The sequence below is a fragment of the Astatotilapia calliptera genome, chromosome 15 (assembly GCF_900246225.1).
Source record: "Astatotilapia calliptera chromosome 15, fAstCal1.2, whole genome shotgun sequence".
NCBI lineage: Eukaryota > Metazoa > Chordata > Actinopteri > Cichliformes > Cichlidae > Astatotilapia > Astatotilapia calliptera.
The window spans coordinates 24,034,980-24,052,055 of record NC_039316.1 but is presented as its reverse complement, the minus strand read 5'-3'; the positions used below and the strand labels follow the sequence as shown (position 1 = coordinate 24,052,055).

Here is a 17,076-nt window from a genome sequence, read left to right as displayed (position 1 = left end):
AACCATTGCTGTATCACTCGTAGAATAAAATAATTGTAATTAGATACTAAACAGATTTCCATCTTCTTATGTTACACCAATCCACGTGTCCTTTCAATACAGCACTGACTGAATCTTTTGTTTCCGCAGCGGTCACTGAATGCAGCAGTAGCCACCACAAGAGTTACGTCACTGGGTGTTGTTGACAAACCTGTTTGTACACTTCCGGGAAAGGAAGTGCTAGCCGTTTTTAGCTAGCCTCTCCGTGGTTTAGAGATGAACTAACAGAACTTTGATTAGCATAAATAACACTCAAATTAGCAACAAGCTAATGACGACGTCGTTTAAGACCGGCGCCTTTTAAAAACAACTGTCGTCGAGAAGCTAGCCCCGTTAGCTTGCTACGGTCAGCTGGATAAATCACAGATCCGAAGTTATGATGGCGTCCAGTTACAGCGCCAAAGACGAGGACGGTCACATCACCGTGTCTGGACCCGGTGGCGGGACTCTGCGGAACAAGAAGCCCGAAAACACCGCCTTTAAGCAGCAGAGGCTCCCCGCGTGGCAGCCCATCCTCACCGCGGGCACTGTCCTCCCGGCCTTCTTCATCATCGGGCTCATCTTCATCCCCATCGGCATCGGCCTGTACGTGACGTCTAACAACATCAAGGAGTTTGAGGTAAACTGAGCTGATTTTTCTGTGTCACGAGTATTGCATTAATATTGTATTTGTCCACATAGTGTAACTCCCATCAAATGGCACAAACACAATTTGATCATTATCTGGTAAAGCTCTTCCAAAACAGGGTTAAACATTTTATTGAGCTAAATGATTCTGTTAATACTGACATTTTCTCCAAAACGCTCATATTCATGATATAATTGTATCTTGAATATCTCTTCATTCACATATCTTAAATAAATAAAGCTGTCAGTATCATGAAATATATTGAGCTAACTTTATTTATTTATCATATTTATTTTCTTCGTGCTTACAGATCGATTATACCGGAGATGACACGTCCAGTCCCTGCTACAACTGTGCAAAGAACTTCAGCTGGAACAACACGAAGTCCTGCACCTGCACAATCCCCTTCCAGCTGGATCAGCCTTATGAGGTAAGATGCATCCAGGACTACAGCCCAGCGGCAGCCAGTTTGATTAAGCTAACCTTTACACATCTTTCTCTCAATCAAACAGAGCAACGTCTTCATGTATTATGGCCTCTCCAACTTTTACCAAAATCACAGACGTTACGTGAAGTCAAGAGATGACAGCCAGCTGAACGGAAACATCGATTCCCTCAAGGTAGGAGCTTCATCTCCAATGGCAAGCAGGAAAAAGAAGGTGAACTCATATCAAGGACAAAATGTTTTAGGTCACAGACCAAGAAAACAACAAGGGAAAATGGGTTTAAATGCAGTTAAAACTTAGATTTCAAAAACATATTTAGTTTTTTATATATACGCTAATTTTCAGGCATGAGTCAAAGAAACGAAGAGCAACAGGTGAATAAATAAATAAACAAACCAAAACATGGTGGTGATCTCAACATTTGAAGACAAGTATGGAGAACCAAACCTGGAGCCCAGACTTGGGCCTCATTGGTCCATTAGCACATTTAACGGGAGAGGATGACATAACGTTTGTCAGATGATAATATTAAACACGCTTCAGACAGCAGCACAAACACATTGTTCAAGCTGCCTGTGTGAGCACATCTATCAGTCCAAGCAGCTACGCCCCCAATTTTATAGGGGTGTCATCCTGTAAAACCTTTATGAAGTGTCCAGAAAGGCCAAAATGCATTTTTTTTAAAAAAATCTTGACTGTAAACATGCTCATTTTTGCTTTAAAACTGAACCTTTTAACATAGGAGTCTGTGGGGACTGTGTCACATTTGGAGCCAGCCTCGGTCAACATTAGAGGAAGTTCTACTTGGTTGTTGCTGGGTTATATCCTTGCTTACAGCTCTAAATGCTGCGCTACGTGCTGCCACTTCTCTCTCGTCACCTTTTCCTTCTCCGTCTTTTACAGAAGCCCAGCAAGGAGTGTGAACCATATGCTTCCATTGATAATAAGCCAATTGCTCCGTGTGGGGCCATCGCCAACAGCATGTTTAACGGTGAGACCATTTTTTTTCTTGCAGATTAACAACAAAGAGAAAATGAAGAAAACATAAAAAAATGACTGTTAGTAAATGATTATGGTCACAGATCATCACAGATCAGTTTGTGTGAACGTGTCTTTGAAGGACTCACGTTTCTCTTATCAGCCGTCTTTGCTTTCTTTGCAGACACTTTGAAGCTGTTTTACAACGACCCCAACGGCACAAGTGTCCCGATCCCGCTGACGTCCACAGGAATTGCCTGGTGGACGGACAAACATGTGAAGTTCAGGAACCCTGTAGGCACCAACTCAAACCTCACGGCTGTTTTTCAAGGTATCGCCAGTCAGCTACGTCTGCTGCACTCCCTCTCTCTGAGGGAGAGGCTGTCTGTTTTTCTTATTGCAGACAAGTCTTAAAAAAGGATTCGTTCTCCTGTGCACAGAGCTGCACTGTTTCCGTGTTATAAACACAGGAAATAAAACAGCTGAAATAAAGCATAAACCTAAAAGTGGCTCAATAAATAAATGAATATGCAGTAACATGCACCATAATGAGATTAGAAGTAAATATTGATGACTGGCAGAAATAAATTCTGCATTTATTTACCTTTATTTTTTACATTTTTTTTTATTTTTTATTAAGTAACATTTATTTTTTTTTAGATTGTATTAATTAGTTTTTAATATTTGTATTTTTATAATTTAACAACACACTTTTTATATTTTATTGTGTGGTTAGATTAGATAGATTTTTATTATTTTATATATTTGATTGTTTAATAGTAATCCTCTGTTACTAATATTACTAGTAAATACTGGTAATGCTACAATATCAGAAACTCTGACCATTTTTAAGATAATCATCAACGTCTATTCCGTTTTTATTTTTGTTTGTTTTTTCACTTCCGCTTCAGGAACAGTGAAGCCGGTGAACTGGCACCGGCCTGTGTACGAGCTGGACACTGATCCGGAGAACAACGGCTTCATCAATGAGGACTTCATCGTGTGGATGAGAACTGCCGCTCTGCCCACCTTCCGCAAACTCTACCGCATCATCCAAAAGAAGAACAATATGGCCCCCACCCTCCCCCGAGGAAACTACACCTTAGTGGTGGACTACAGTATCCTTAACGTGAAAGTCGTGACAGCAAAACTGCATGAAAAAAACAGAAACAGATTCTTATAAAATTTAAATGAAGGTTTAAAAGAAAAATAAGTGGTTGTCGTACCTTTAACCTGATAAAACCAGATTACCCTGTTCGCAGCTTTGAGGGCAGGAAGCGGATGATCCTGAGCACCATCTCCTGGATGGGAGGCAAGAACCCATTCTTGGGCATCGCCTACATCACCGTGGGCTCCGTCTGCTTCTTCCTGGGCGTCGTGCTGCTGGTCATCCACCACAAATACGGGAACCGCAACAACAGCGCTAACATCTCAAACTGAGGTGCCGGCTGCGCTCCAGCTCGCCTCCACCGCCATAAATGTGATGCGATGATGAATCTGAGGAAACGGGTGACGATGGTAGATTCATCTTCAGCTGTAGTGCAGAGTTCATGTTCTAAAGTCACACTAAAATGCCAATCTTAAAGAAATCAGCTGAAAATGTGCTCATTCCTCTCCTAACTATACAAGTCTAACAAAAACGATTGTGTCAGAGATTCAAGTCAGCACGCAGAACGACCTAAAGCCCAGCCAGGCTCTTCAAATATTAAAAAAAATAATAATAAAAAATTAACAGGGAGGAGTCTGGAAAGTTTTTTACGTCACTTTAGGATCTCTGATGGTGAAGTGGAAGTGAGCGGGAGTATAAGTGTGTGAGCTGCATGCTGCTGAGATGTTGTTATCACCGCGCTGCTCGGGTGTATGATGGTGTGTTAGGCCCACCGAAGGCAGAAAATGTGGCTAAAGTTGTAAATTTACCAGAAAAAGTGGCAAAATTAATAGTAAAAATGTATGAGACTGTCAGAATGTGAAAATGTAAAAAAGAAATTTGGCAAGTTCATGGGAAACAAAATGTGCAAATATGACAGAATTAATATAAGGAAAAAACTAAAAAAAGAGACCCTCTCGCGGTCTCTTTCTGCCCCTCGTTGGTTCTGGTACGGCGTTGAACGGGTGGCTTGTCTTTGTGCCTCCTTTTTGTCGTTGTCCTAAATCTTTAACTGCGCTTTAACTGTGTTGTAGCAATTTCAAGGGAACACACAGAGTACTGCAGCTAAAAAAAAAGAGTGTTTATTTTTTGTATTTACATGAACAGTTTTATGAGATGTTTGCTTGCTAGAGTAAAGCCAGTATTTGCACGTGAGACCTCAGGGTTGCAGAGTCTGAAACAGGTTTAAATTTGAGTGAGTATCCAGAGAAATTTGCACTGATGCGTAGTTTCATCCACTGTGGTTTACATGCAGTAACAACAGAGCAGCATGACTCAGCACTACATGTGATTAAATGTTTTCTGTGCTACGAGTGAATTTATGTCGTTTTACAGCCATTTTTAAGCTACGAGGAGCTGCAGCTGCTTCCACCTGCTCGTTAAATAGATGCTGCATGTTCAGATGTGCCGAGATATATTATGCTTTTTATTTTTTAACATAGAAATGAATTTATTACCTGCATTTGTGTCTGGTTGGATTTGACTTTTGTGTTTTTGATACTTCACCTGTGTTTTGTTGTTTTTGCTTTAAAAGAATAAATTTGTGATTTAAAAAAAAAAATGATGAGTCGTTTTAATTCGTCAGCCGGAAATGATAAGTGTGGAAATAGTTTTATTTTTCTCATAAGTTTTATGTCATAAAACACTTTTACTGTATTTTATTCTCCAATCCAAAAGGGAGGGAGTGTGTAGTCAGTATCTTAGCACTCTAGCATCCACAGTTTTCAAGATCTCATTTTCAGATTTTGTGTGATGGTAAACACCGATAATGGCTCAAGCTGCTTCCAGTTTGGTGAAAATCTGGTCTAGATCAAACGAAATGTTAAAAAAATTAGTAAAAATATATTTTTATTATATTACCAACAAATTTTGAATGGATCATCTTCAAACTGGCTTCAGCTTGTTCAGCAGCAGCGGCGTCTTTAAACATTGGAAGACAGTGAGGCAGTGAGGGGCTCAATGCTCTGGTACCTCTTGACAGAAGTGTGTGTGTGAGGGCTGCATGGGGTCCTCCACAATGCCAGTGGCTTTGCAGATGCAGCGGGTGCGATAGGTGTCCGTGATGGAGAGAAGAGAGGCTCCGATGATCTCAGCTGTTCTCACTATCCTTTGTAGGGTATTGCAATCTGATATGGTGCAGTGATGGTGTACCAGACAGTAATGTAGCTGCTTAGGAAGCTCTCTTTAGTCCCACTGTAGGAGGTGGTGAGAATGGATGATGGGAGATGGGCTTTTCTCAGCTTCTACAGGAACTAGAGATGCTGTTGGGCTTTCTTAGTTATGGAGCTGGTGTTGAGGGCCCAGAAGAGGTTCTTTAACAGAAAGCAAATATGAAGTTATATGATATATGATATGATAATATGTATAATATATTTATTAATATATGAACCAGTTCATTCTAAATTCTATAATTTCGTTTGATTACAGTTTTTTCTGAATGCTTAAACCCTAACTGTGATTCCTGTAGCACAATCTCTAAAACGATTCAGACTTATAGCAAAACCACTCACTGAGTTTGCAAAACTAAAAGCACAAAAACTGCTTTGCACTCAGTTTGCAATTTTGTAACACACACTTTGCAAAACTGTAGGCACAATTCACTGCACAACACTCAATTACCAAATTTCCAACACACTGCTAGCAAAAGTATACACATGTATGGCTATCATTAACACTAATTTGCCAACTGTCTGGCACACTTTCACATGTGAAAACTTCTTTAGATAATCAGTTCACTTTGCAATCAGCCTAAGCACTATAATACAGGTAAGCTGTGTGTGCGGAGTACAATGGAGGGAGCAGGAAGAGTGAGAAGTAGAGGAGGCCGAGGAAGAGGACGTGGAGGTGAAGAAGTAGGATGAAGAGGACGACAAGGACAAGGAGGAGCAAGAGGAAGACGAGGAGGGGGAGAGGAAGATGAGGAGGGGGGAGAGGAAGGGTAGGAAGAGTAAGAAATAGAATTGCTGATGACATCAGAGCTACAATAGTGGACCATGTAATCAACCGTCGAATGACCCTGAGGGTAGCTGGCCAACGGGTCCAGCCTAACTCGAGCCGCTACACTGTAGCAAGTACCATAAGGACATCTTGAAATGAGAATCGGTTAGTACAGTCACTTTGCACAAAGATTTGTAGCACTGCCATATGCCAATGAGAAACACACCAATACCATTGATGTAAAAATACTGAAATTGTTACTTTACAGAATTGCTAGATGACCAGATGCTGGGGCAGAGGAAGCATGTTCACTGCAGACCAAGTAACCCATATAGTCATTATGGCGATTGCAAATAATCCTATACTTGGAAATAAACACTTGTGTTTGTTTTGATGTGTGTGAATAAACACCAGTACTTGAAGTTTGGATTCCTCTATGCTTATGGATCTATGACAGAAGTATGAGCTCAAACTGACATAGCCTACCTTGTGCACAGAGAAAGCAAAAGCCAGATGTGTTTTGTATTCATACCATCAGTGTGCAGTTGGCGCATTGTGTGCTTAGTAGATGATGGCTTGTGTGTACTGTTTGATACGGAAACACCATTTTTACGAAGGTGTGAAGAGTTAATCTAGGTGTGTTTGCTTTTGCAAGAGAACTACAATGTTTTGATTATTGGGTGACAGGTTTTCTTATTTGTGTGAAGAGTTTTGCAAAATTAGCCAATAGTTACAAAAAATGTGCTTAGGCATTCAGAAAAAACTGTAAATCTGCTCTCATGCTTGACTGTGGGTACCTGACGCTCATGTAGGGGGCAGCAGCGCGCAGCATGAGCACAGTTAATGATAGCGAAGAAGATTTCAGTGGAAACGGAAGTAAAGGTTTCCTGTGCCCTTGTGACAGACAGCGGACTGTAGACGGACGATGAGCATGTACAGACAATTTTATGTAAGTTTATTTTCTATTTACAAGTTTCTCTTGGGTGTTGTTTTTTAAACTAGTGAGCTGGATAAATGCGATGGATGAGCCACCGGGGTAAAAACAGTCGGCTATATTTAGCTTAGAACGGTTAGCAGGGGTCAACACCGGGAAGAGTTAGCATTAGCTTTGCAGAGGAGTTGTATTTAGCGGTGGTGTCCGGCCTCTCGGTGTTTGTTTTCTGTGTATTCAAGACTGGGTTCTTATATTTTCATTAAATGAGTGTTTCTCCGTGTCCTTGCGCTGCTGTTTTCCAGGCGCTTCAGCAGGTGGCGCGGCGGAGCATCTCCAGCTCCGTCCGGCGGCAGGTTGAGAACAAAGTCCCCCAGAAACAGAAGGTGTTCCAGGTAAAGGTCACACAGACAGACCGCTGCACTTCCAACTGTTCCATAAAACCCTGTCATCATCGAAGGCCTCCTTTGTGTTTCTGTTGTCGGCCTTAAATTCAGAATACGACCGTTTCCTACTTCCTGTATACCTATAATATTAATTATTATTTGAACTGAGGCTCTGTCCTGTGATCCAAACCTCATATCTTTGTATTGGGAGTGCGCTGGGAAATTTTAAAGGATACAGGAGCATTGAAAACATTCTAATATGTCAAAAAAATAATTCCTGTGTGTGTGTGTGTGTGTGTGTGTGTGTCTGTCTCTATGTAGAAAGCTGAATTAATGATGATGGAATTGTTAATGTGTTCATTCTGTGTGATTAGTTCAAGGGATCCACACTGAATAATATAAGTTGGAGGTCCTTTAAGTTTTTAATGTAATTTTTTTTGGTGGCTATCTAAGGTCACTATGGTGTCACATCTGTTCATATTTGTAGATATTTATCACAGTTAAGCATATTTTCTTCACCTTGCTGACAACAGATCTGCTCTGTTCATTTTAAATTTAGCAACCAAAGGAAGGAGTCAGAGGACACCAAAGCCCCTCAACAATCACCCACCTAACTTGTGTCATTGACTTAAAACAACAAAAACCCAAAGTTCTGTTATCTCCCTTCAGTAGGTGTTTATTTTAAAGGAAATATGTTCTCATGGTCTCTTGTTTTGGTGTGTACTCAGTTATCTGAACGTCAACCTTCAGGCGCTCCTAACGTGATCTGGGATCAATCATTTTTAAAGCTTGGGGAAGCTAAGGTCCCCTCAGAGCTGCAGTCAATTATCTGGATCTTTTATTTTTGTTTTAACTTTGCATTCAGACCATGAAAACATGATTTGAACAGTATAACTGTTTCTTTTTAACCAATATCAGATTTGCTTTAGAGCCAGAAGTACAGTGAATAAGAAATAAATAAAACAAAAACCTTTAATATCTAAGTTTTCAGTCATGGTCTGAATTTAAGTTTAAATGGGCTCTTAAAAAAATAGCAATGACTTGATCCAGTGTTAAATGCAAGCTTGAATGGTGACCTCTGCTGGCCAAAATCTGGAGCTGCAATTGAATCAAGTTGAGACCTCTAAAGATGAGATTCTATAGCTTTTTTTTTTTTCTTAAAAAAAATTAGCTAAACATACCACTTTAAAAACCTGTGACACCTCTCAGTGCTTACAAATCCTTAAGATGTTCTTAAAACGTCTTATTTTGGCTTAAATTAAAAAGTATTTAATATGAAGGCAATGCCTTTAATTACTTGTGGTTTGCTAATTTTTATTAGATTTGTTTTATATAAATATCATAGATATAAATGCCATAAATAAGGAGTAAGTTTAACTTTAAACATTATCGTAGAGTAAATTCTGCATGTCCAGTCAGCCTGCAGCAATGTTTTAAAGAAAGAACAAGCAGTTTTACTATAAACTAAAAGTTTTCCTATCAGCTTATTTATTCTTTAGCTATAAAATGAGACAGTGGAGGAAACCCTGAAGAAGTAGATGAGAAGAACAGGGAAAAATGCAGTTGCTGGAAATGTTTATGTCAGAACTGTTTTTAGTTGGTTGGTTTTGCTTTCACTTTTGGATGGCGTCCTTAAACTCAGTAAATACTTCAGTTTGAGCTTCAGAAATCCTCAGTGAATAAAATGTTCATTTAAGATTTGTGTAATTGCAAAAAACGTAGACGATAATTTTTTTTAAATTGCAGAGATCAGACATTAAAACCGTATTTGTAGTCTCTGAGCAGTGTGGAGACGAGCGTCCATCCGAGTTTCTTGGTTTTCTTTGTGTTTAATTTTGAAAGAGTTAGATTTTGGTGTCCGGTCTGTCTACACAAAGATGGATTATTATTTATGTGTTCCTCTTGCAGTTTTGTGGTCAATGGTGCTTTTTTTTTTTTTTTTTTTTCTTTAGCAGCGGTTCTTCTAATGAGGACACCTCAGTCAGTTTAGCTCCACAGATAAGTCTCCGAACTGAGTGGAGTACTAATTCTGCATGTTTAACCTGCAGTAAATCAGCCGCTAACAGCAGCACTAGCTGGGCTTCAGTAGTTTTTTAGCTTTCAGGAAAAGGACGAGCTGGTGCTGAAGCAGATCATCGGTGTGAAAATGAAGAACATGTAGATGATTTGAACAGCTTCCAGTGTGTGCTGCAGACTAAACTAGTTTCCAGCTGGTTTGTTCTCCTGCACTGCTGTTGGCTGCTCCAGTCTGCTACTTATGTGTTGTATGATTAAACAGCTGCAAACATAATTGCATACTTTAATACAAGAGGACAAAATTAGACCTGAACTTTCAAAAGGTCCGTTTTCAATCTGTAACTCAGACCAGTGATAAAAATGAATATCCTAAAACGTCCTCCTGTGTCTTAAGAATATATTTTTATTGCAGCACTTTTCGGATAGTAGATATATTTAATATTTTTTTAACACATCTTAAAGATTTACTGTAAAGAAAGTGGATCTATTTTTAAATGTTAGCTTTGATCTGAGTAACAGATTTTTTTTATTTTTTTTTTTATTTTTTTTAAGCGTCAGGTAATTTTGTTGGCTTCATAACTTTTTAAAAAAAAAGATTATTTTTGCTTTGTGGATTTATTTATTGACACAAGGTTAAAAAAAGCGAGGGCTTTATTCCACCTTTTTCTTGATAAATTCATATTTTCTTGGAAAAAAGTATTCTTCTGTTATTTTTGGTTATTTTATAACAAAGATTGTTTGCTTTTTCTAAAAATTTTTTACATGAAATGCAGATTTCTAACTTACCCAGATTCCTGATGGACATGAACATTATGGTCATGTTATGTCACTTTGGTATGGTGATTTAGAAGTGGGGGGAAAAGATCAGTCAAATCCCCAAAATGTGTAAAACAAAAGTCTTTGTGCCATGTTGGAATAGAAGCAGATATCACTTTTATAGAATAAAACACCCTTATTGTGAAAAAATTTATTTATTTATATATAGAGATGTTGAAAAGTTGTTCTTTTGTTTTTGATGCTCACTCATCAGCAGGCTTTCTTGCAAACTGCTGCTGCTCTTCACTGTGTTTAATCTTTGTCGGTGTCTGGATGAGTTCTGGTTAAAGCAGGGCTTACAAACCTGATTGTTCCCCTCCATCTTCTGTTGCAGGAGGATAACGGTATGCCGGTTCATTTAAAGGGAGGCAGTGCCGACGCCCTGCTCTACAGGACAACGATGGCACTCACCGTCCTGGGTAAGTACACCTGTCTTTGTAACTGCTTTAAACTCTGAGCTACTTTGAAAAATCCAGCCTGATAATTTAGCCTCAGGTGGTACACAAGTTTAGTACCATGGTAGTTGATATTTGATACCTTTCAGATAAACAAATAGAAAGAATCTTGCTGGGATTAAGTAATGGTAACTCTTACTGCTATTAACAAATGGTGTTCTTTCCACAGACCACAGAACATGAAGTAGTACATATGAGGATACAGATCCATTGGAAAATAATGGGACCTTATCCTTAGTGAAGCACTTTGAAATCCATTTTAATCTTCGTCTTTTTGCTCTTCCTTCCAGGTGTTGGATATGTGCTGTTTGAGCTGGTGAAGGCAGCCTTCCCTCAGAAGAAATAACTTCTCTGCTTCAGCTGTTTACTTCCACTTTCCAAAAACCGGCCAGCTGTTCTATATTGTGTAAGAAGATGAAAATACTCCGTCTGTGCCGGACCGCGTTTCATGTCGTGGTGCGATTCTATTGTGGTGTTCATTGGATCACTATTTATTTCTTGTAGTCTCTGGTGCCCTGAGGATCAATAAAGAAATGCCTCTCATGACCAAGAACCTTCTCGTGCCTCTTCCTTTTTAGTTTTCTGATGGTGGTAAACTGTGAAAAGCTACTGAAGTAATGGAATTAAACTTTAAACTATTAGTAAAGCAACATGAGGCTCTGCAAGCGTAAACCTTTTTCCTCCAGTGTGAGGATTTCCCATCGTCAGTCTCAGTTTTATAGAGTTTTAAACTTGCACAAGTAATGAAATCTCACTCTGTCACAATTTTGGCTTCTCACAGTTAATAAAAATTATATAAAGCCTTCAGCCTCTAGCCTTTGTTTGCTATTTTGTAAAGCGTGCACTAGAGGGTATATTGGACAGTAAATTTATGTGTATGACAAGTAATCCATTTTTGTGTTTTTCATATGAAGGAAAAAAAAAATCCTAAATATTCTAAAACCATTCTTGGTCACCGCTACCACTTCTCCATAAATCCTGCCAAAAAACAAGCAATTTTTGTTGGCAGAGGTAATCAGAATCAGAATCAGAATGGGGTTTATTGCCAAATGTTGAGCAGGTTTACAACATTAGGAAATTGCTGCGGTGCTTCAGTGCAAACATAGTGTCATAAATAGCACTTAAATAGACATGGAAAAAAAATAAAAGTAGGGATAAGAATTAAAAGTGCTACGTGGAAAGATATGTGCATGAGATATACATGAGATATATACATGAGAATAAGAATTAAGAGTGCTACGTAGAAAGATATATACATGAGTGCAGGTGGTGATCAGTGCCAAACATGGAATGATGCAGTGACACAGCGTAGGGTCATGTGTTAGTGGCGGGTACAGTCATATGGTTATTGTTCATGTGTCCAACAGCAGAGGGGAAGAAACTGTTCTTATGGCGAGAGGTTCTGGTGCGAATGGACCGGAGCCTCCTGCCTGAGGGGAGCAGGTCAAACAGACTGTGTCCAGGGTGAGAAGGGTCAGCTGAGATCCGAGCTGCACGCCCCAGTGTCCTGGAGGTGTACAGGTCCTGCAGAGATGGGAGTCTGCAGCCAATCACCTTCTCAGCAGAGCGCACAACACGCTGCAGTCTCTGTTTGTCCCTGATAGTGGCTCCAGCGTACCACACGGTGATGGAGGAGGTGAGGATGGACTCGATGATTGCAGTGTAGAACTGCATCATCGTCCGTGTTGGCAGGTTGAATTTCTTCAGCTGCCTCAGGAAGTACATCCTCTGCTGGGCTTTCTTGATGACGGAGGTGATGGTGGGCTCCCACTTCAGGTCCTGGGTGATGGTGGTACCCAGGAAGCGGAATGAGTCCACAGAGGTGATGGGGGTGTCAGTCAGGAATGTGTAATGTATGTAATGTAATGAATGTGTGCTCCTGTACTATCTATGAGGGCCACATTTTAGTGGCCGGCTCTGTTAAAGAGCAACATAGTAAATTTCACAGAGAGTGAAAACAATGTTTCTGCAGTGTGTTAAAGATGCCTTAAAGTAGCTCTGGACCTGTCGAAAAAACTGAATCAAAGCCTGCTGTGTGAGAGCTGCAGGTTAGCGAGGAAGTCTGTCCCTGTGTGTGGTTCCTGCAAGTACGGGAACTTCTGCCAGGTTCAGCGTGTCATCTGAGTCTGATGGGAATCACAACACAAATCTTTTTCATAGGAAAAAAGTCTAAGTGTAAACAGCTCTGACACACCATAGAAATGGGAAATAGGTACTTTTTCATGACTAAATACATGTTTGGTCAACATACTCACAAATGACTCGTATACAGCCTGTTCTCCAAGAGCCTTTGCAAGACTAACCTCACCTGTTGACTGATTCCCTCCAACTTACAGGAATATTAAGAATGTAATTGGTGAAAAAGATGAAATTGTTAAGAAAATCATCCACTTGGCTTATGTGGAGTGGGTGATAGACCTTATGGAGATCCAGTTTGGAAAAATGTTGTAGTTTCAAAATTTGGAACTGACTACTTGTGCTAGATATATTTCCACAGTAATCTATAAAATGCCATAGTGTATTATTCATTTTTGCCACAAGGAAAAAAGCAGCAAGAGGAAAGGAAGATGGATGTATAACACCATTATACCATAAAAATTGTTGAAAATCGGTTCAGGTCTCTATTATGTAAATTACACATTCTTGACCCTTTTCAGTCTGGGCTTCAAAAGCAGCACTCTACAGAGACCGCTCTCTTAAAAGTCTATAATGATCTGTTAATGGCATCTGATGCAGGGAATTATTCTGTGATCATTTTGCTTGAACATTAAAATTAGTCTCTTTTGACTGCCACAAACAGTGTTATCCAGAAGTTACTGTTTGAATATACCTCCCTCTTGTGGCAGGACACCATCGACCACAAAATCCTACTTAACAGGCTCAAGGTTTTGGCTGGTGTATCTGGCTCTGCCCTAGACTGGTTTTCTTCCTATTTATCAGACAGGACCTTTTCTGTTAGGACTGACAGGTTCACCTCTGACATTGCTGCCCTGACCTGTGGGGTCCCACAGGATTCAGTTTTAGGTCCATTATTATTTTCTTTTTATATTTTTATATTCAAGCAACTACCTCGTTCTAAATACCAACAAGACCGAGACCATGATCATAGCTCCTCCTGAGCTACATTAGTCAGGTTCTTACCTCTTTCTGTTCATCTGTCAAGTCAAATATTCGAAATCTTGGAGTAATATTTGACTCTTCTCTGGGCCTTGACTCTCATGTAAAATCTTTGTCTCGTTCCTGTTTCTATCATTTAAGAAACATCTCTAAACTGCGACATATGGTCTCTTCAGTTGAACTGGAAAAACTGATTCATGCATTTGTGTCATCACGCTTAGATTACTGTAATTCCCTGTTTACTAGCTTGGATAAATCATCTCTCTCTCGCCTCCAGGCGATACAAAAGGCAGCAGCCAGGCTACTAACTCGTTCTACCAAGCGTGTTCACATTACTCCCATCTTATATTCTTTACATTGGCTCCCAATAGAGTTTAGAATTCGCTTTAAAATTCTTGTTTTAACATACAGAGCACTAAATAATGACTAGGCTCCAGATTATTTATCCAAGCTTCTTATAAAATACACTGCTGCTCTTCATCTCCGCTCATAGACTCAGAGTCTGTTGGTTGTATTGTTTATTTTAATATTTGTGTACAGCGCTTTGTGACTGTCTGTGAAAAGCGCTTAATAAATAAATTTTACTTACTTACTTTACTTACTTTACCTATAACCAGAAAATCCAAGCTAGATTTCTTCATAGCCTCTTGTTCCAGTAAGGATGGTTGCACAAACGGTTGAAGGGAAGGGGTACACCACATAAAAACAATCAGTAGCAGTCATACAGTCAGTGAGGTGAAAGATTTTATTCTTTTCTAAACACCTCTGCCAGACCTTGATGTAAACCTACAGCCATGAATGTCCAAGAGTCAGAGCAGCACAAGGATATTCAAACCCAAAGAATTCATGATTACCAGACAGGGACAAGTAAATGGGAATAGTTTGGTGGGTAACAAGGGCTGAAGCTTTCCCATAAACCGCAGTTACTTGTAGAAGTTCAACAAGTAACATGGTGGAAATACTAATGTATGTCTCATTTGAAGAGTTTCAGTCAGGTTTCAGAGCCCATCACAGCACAGAAACAGCTTTAGTGAAGGTTACAAATGATCTTCTTATGGCCTCTGACAGTGGACTCATCTCTGTGCTTGTCCTACTAGACTTCAGTGCAGCGTTCGATGCTGTCAACTATAATATCCTGAGCAATTAGAGCATGCTGTAGGTATTACAGGTACTGCGCTGCAGTGGTTTAAATTATATATGTAATAGACTCCAATTTGTTCATGACAATGGAGAGTCCTCTTCACACACTGAGGTTAATGATGGAGTTCCACAGGGTTCAGTGCTAGGACCTTAGTATCATCAGAAGGCATAGCAAACATTTTCACTGCTATGCAGATGACACCCAGCTCTATCTGTCCACGAAGCTAGATAACACACACCAATTAGTTAAATTGCATGAATGTCTTAAAGACATAAAGACCTGGATGACCTCTACTTTTCTGCTTCTAAGTTCAGATAAAACTGAGGTTATTGTACTCGGCCCTGAAAATCTTATAAATATGGTATCTAACCAGATTCTTACTCTGGATGGCATTACCTTGGCCTCCAGTAACACTGCGAGGAACCTTGGAGTCATTTTTGACCAGGATATGTCCTCCAATTAAGATATTAAACAAATATGTAAGACTGCGTTCTTCCATTTGTATAATATCTCTAAAATGAGAAATATCCTGTCTCAGAGTGACGCTGAAAAACTAGTTCATTCATTTATTACTTCCAGGCTGGACTTCTGTAATTCATTATTATCAGGATGTCCTAAAAACTCCCTGAAAAGTCTTCAGTTGATCTAAACTACTGTATAGCTCTGTGTAAATAATCATTCTGTACATTCGATAATCTTTAATGCTACAACTGTTTACAACTTCCATAGTTCCCATTTCTGTATAGCTGTATATCTCAGATTCTGTAAAGTTATTTATTTCATATTCTGTATAGTTTTTCATATTTATATCCTGTTCATAGCCTGTACATAGCTTGTACTCGCTACAGCCTGTACATACTTATAGTTATAGAATATTCACAACATACTTCATACCGTGTACATTATAACATACCATAATAGACTCATTTCTGTAATATACTCACATATCTATATTATTGCTAATATATATTGTAATATATCTATATCACTAAAGCACTTCTGGATGGATGCAAACTGCATTTCGTTGCCCTGTACCTGTGCATGTGCAATGACAATAAAGTTGAATTCTATTCTATTCTATTCTATTCTATTCTATTCTATTCTAAAATGCTGCAGCAAGAGTACTGACAGGGACTAGAAAGAGAAAGCAGATTTCTCCTTTATTGGCTTCCCTTCACTCCTGTTAAATCCAGAATTGAATTCAAAATCCTGCTCCTCACATACAAGGTCTTAAATAATCAGGCCCCATCTTATCTTAATGACCTTGTAGTACCATTATCACCCTATTAGAGCACTTCGCTCCCACACTGTAGGCTCGCTTGTGTTTCCTAAGAAACACAAGAGCCTTAGATCATATAGTTAGGGTTTTAAAGTTTTAGTTATTATCAATCTTTGACTCTCTTCCACAGCATGAGTTTTCCTGTTTTCCTCCCCTCATTGTGACAGAGGTTTCTTCCTGTTAAAAAGGAGTTTTTCCTTTCCACTGTTGCCAAAGCGCTTTTTCATAAGGGTTAATTGATTGTTCGGGTTTTTTCTGTTTCTTTTGTATTACTGTATTATTGTATTATTGAGTCTTGACCTTACAATATAAAGTGCCTTGAGGCAACTGTTGTGATTTGCCCTGTATAAGTAAAATCGAATTGAATTAAACTGAAAATTAATTCTTTGATCTTAATGTGATCAATCGATCTCTGTTAACGAGCCTTGTCCATGGCTTTTAAGGTGGCAGGAATTAAGCCACTGTTTAAAAAGCATTGTTTATTGACCCAGCCGTCTAACTATAGGCCAGTGTCCAGCCTTCATTAGATCACTTTTCACTCATCCAGATATTAAAATAAAAAGCAGCTGCACAACAGTTTAAACCCAACCTTTTTAATAAGTGGTGAAACTCGTATTTATTCTGCCCTGAAGGGAAACTGACATTAAAAATTATCCTCTGCGTTTTTGATATTTTTTAATAATTCTTTCCCCAGTCCTGAACTCCACCATCACTTTGTTCCTGCCCACTTCTCAACCACTCGGCATTGTCCAGTAAGGCG

At 39.3% G+C, this 17,076-nt stretch overlaps 2 protein-coding genes across 3 annotated transcripts; both read left to right on the top strand.

The window, feature by feature from the left end:
* Positions 1 to 153: 153 nt before the first annotated feature.
* On the top strand, positions 154 to 4,106 carry LOC113037120 (cell cycle control protein 50A-like). Its single transcript, XM_026193793.1, has 7 exons — positions 154 to 658; positions 978 to 1,097; positions 1,180 to 1,287; positions 2,017 to 2,104; positions 2,276 to 2,422; positions 3,003 to 3,209; positions 3,338 to 4,106. The coding sequence occupies exons 1-7, from the start codon at positions 416 to 418 to the stop codon at positions 3,529 to 3,531; spliced, it is 1,107 nt and encodes a 368-aa protein (XP_026049578.1). The 5' UTR covers positions 154 to 415; the 3' UTR covers positions 3,532 to 4,106.
* A 2,895-nt stretch (positions 4,107 to 7,001) lies between these two features.
* cox7a2b (cytochrome c oxidase subunit 7A2b) lies at positions 7,002 to 11,332 on the top strand. Of its 2 annotated transcripts, XM_026143210.1 has the most exons (5): positions 7,002 to 7,124; positions 7,412 to 7,501; positions 9,445 to 9,490; positions 10,659 to 10,743; positions 11,070 to 11,332. In XM_026143210.1, coding segments are annotated over exons 1-5 (279 nt in total). In that variant the 5' UTR covers positions 7,002 to 7,122; the 3' UTR covers positions 11,126 to 11,332. The 2 variants fall into 2 exon arrangements, with proteins under 2 accessions (XP_025998995.1, XP_025998996.1); XM_026143211.1 differs by lacking the exon at positions 9,445 to 9,490 and having other exon boundaries at positions 7,008 to 7,124.
* Positions 11,333 to 17,076: the final 5,744 nt, after the last annotated feature.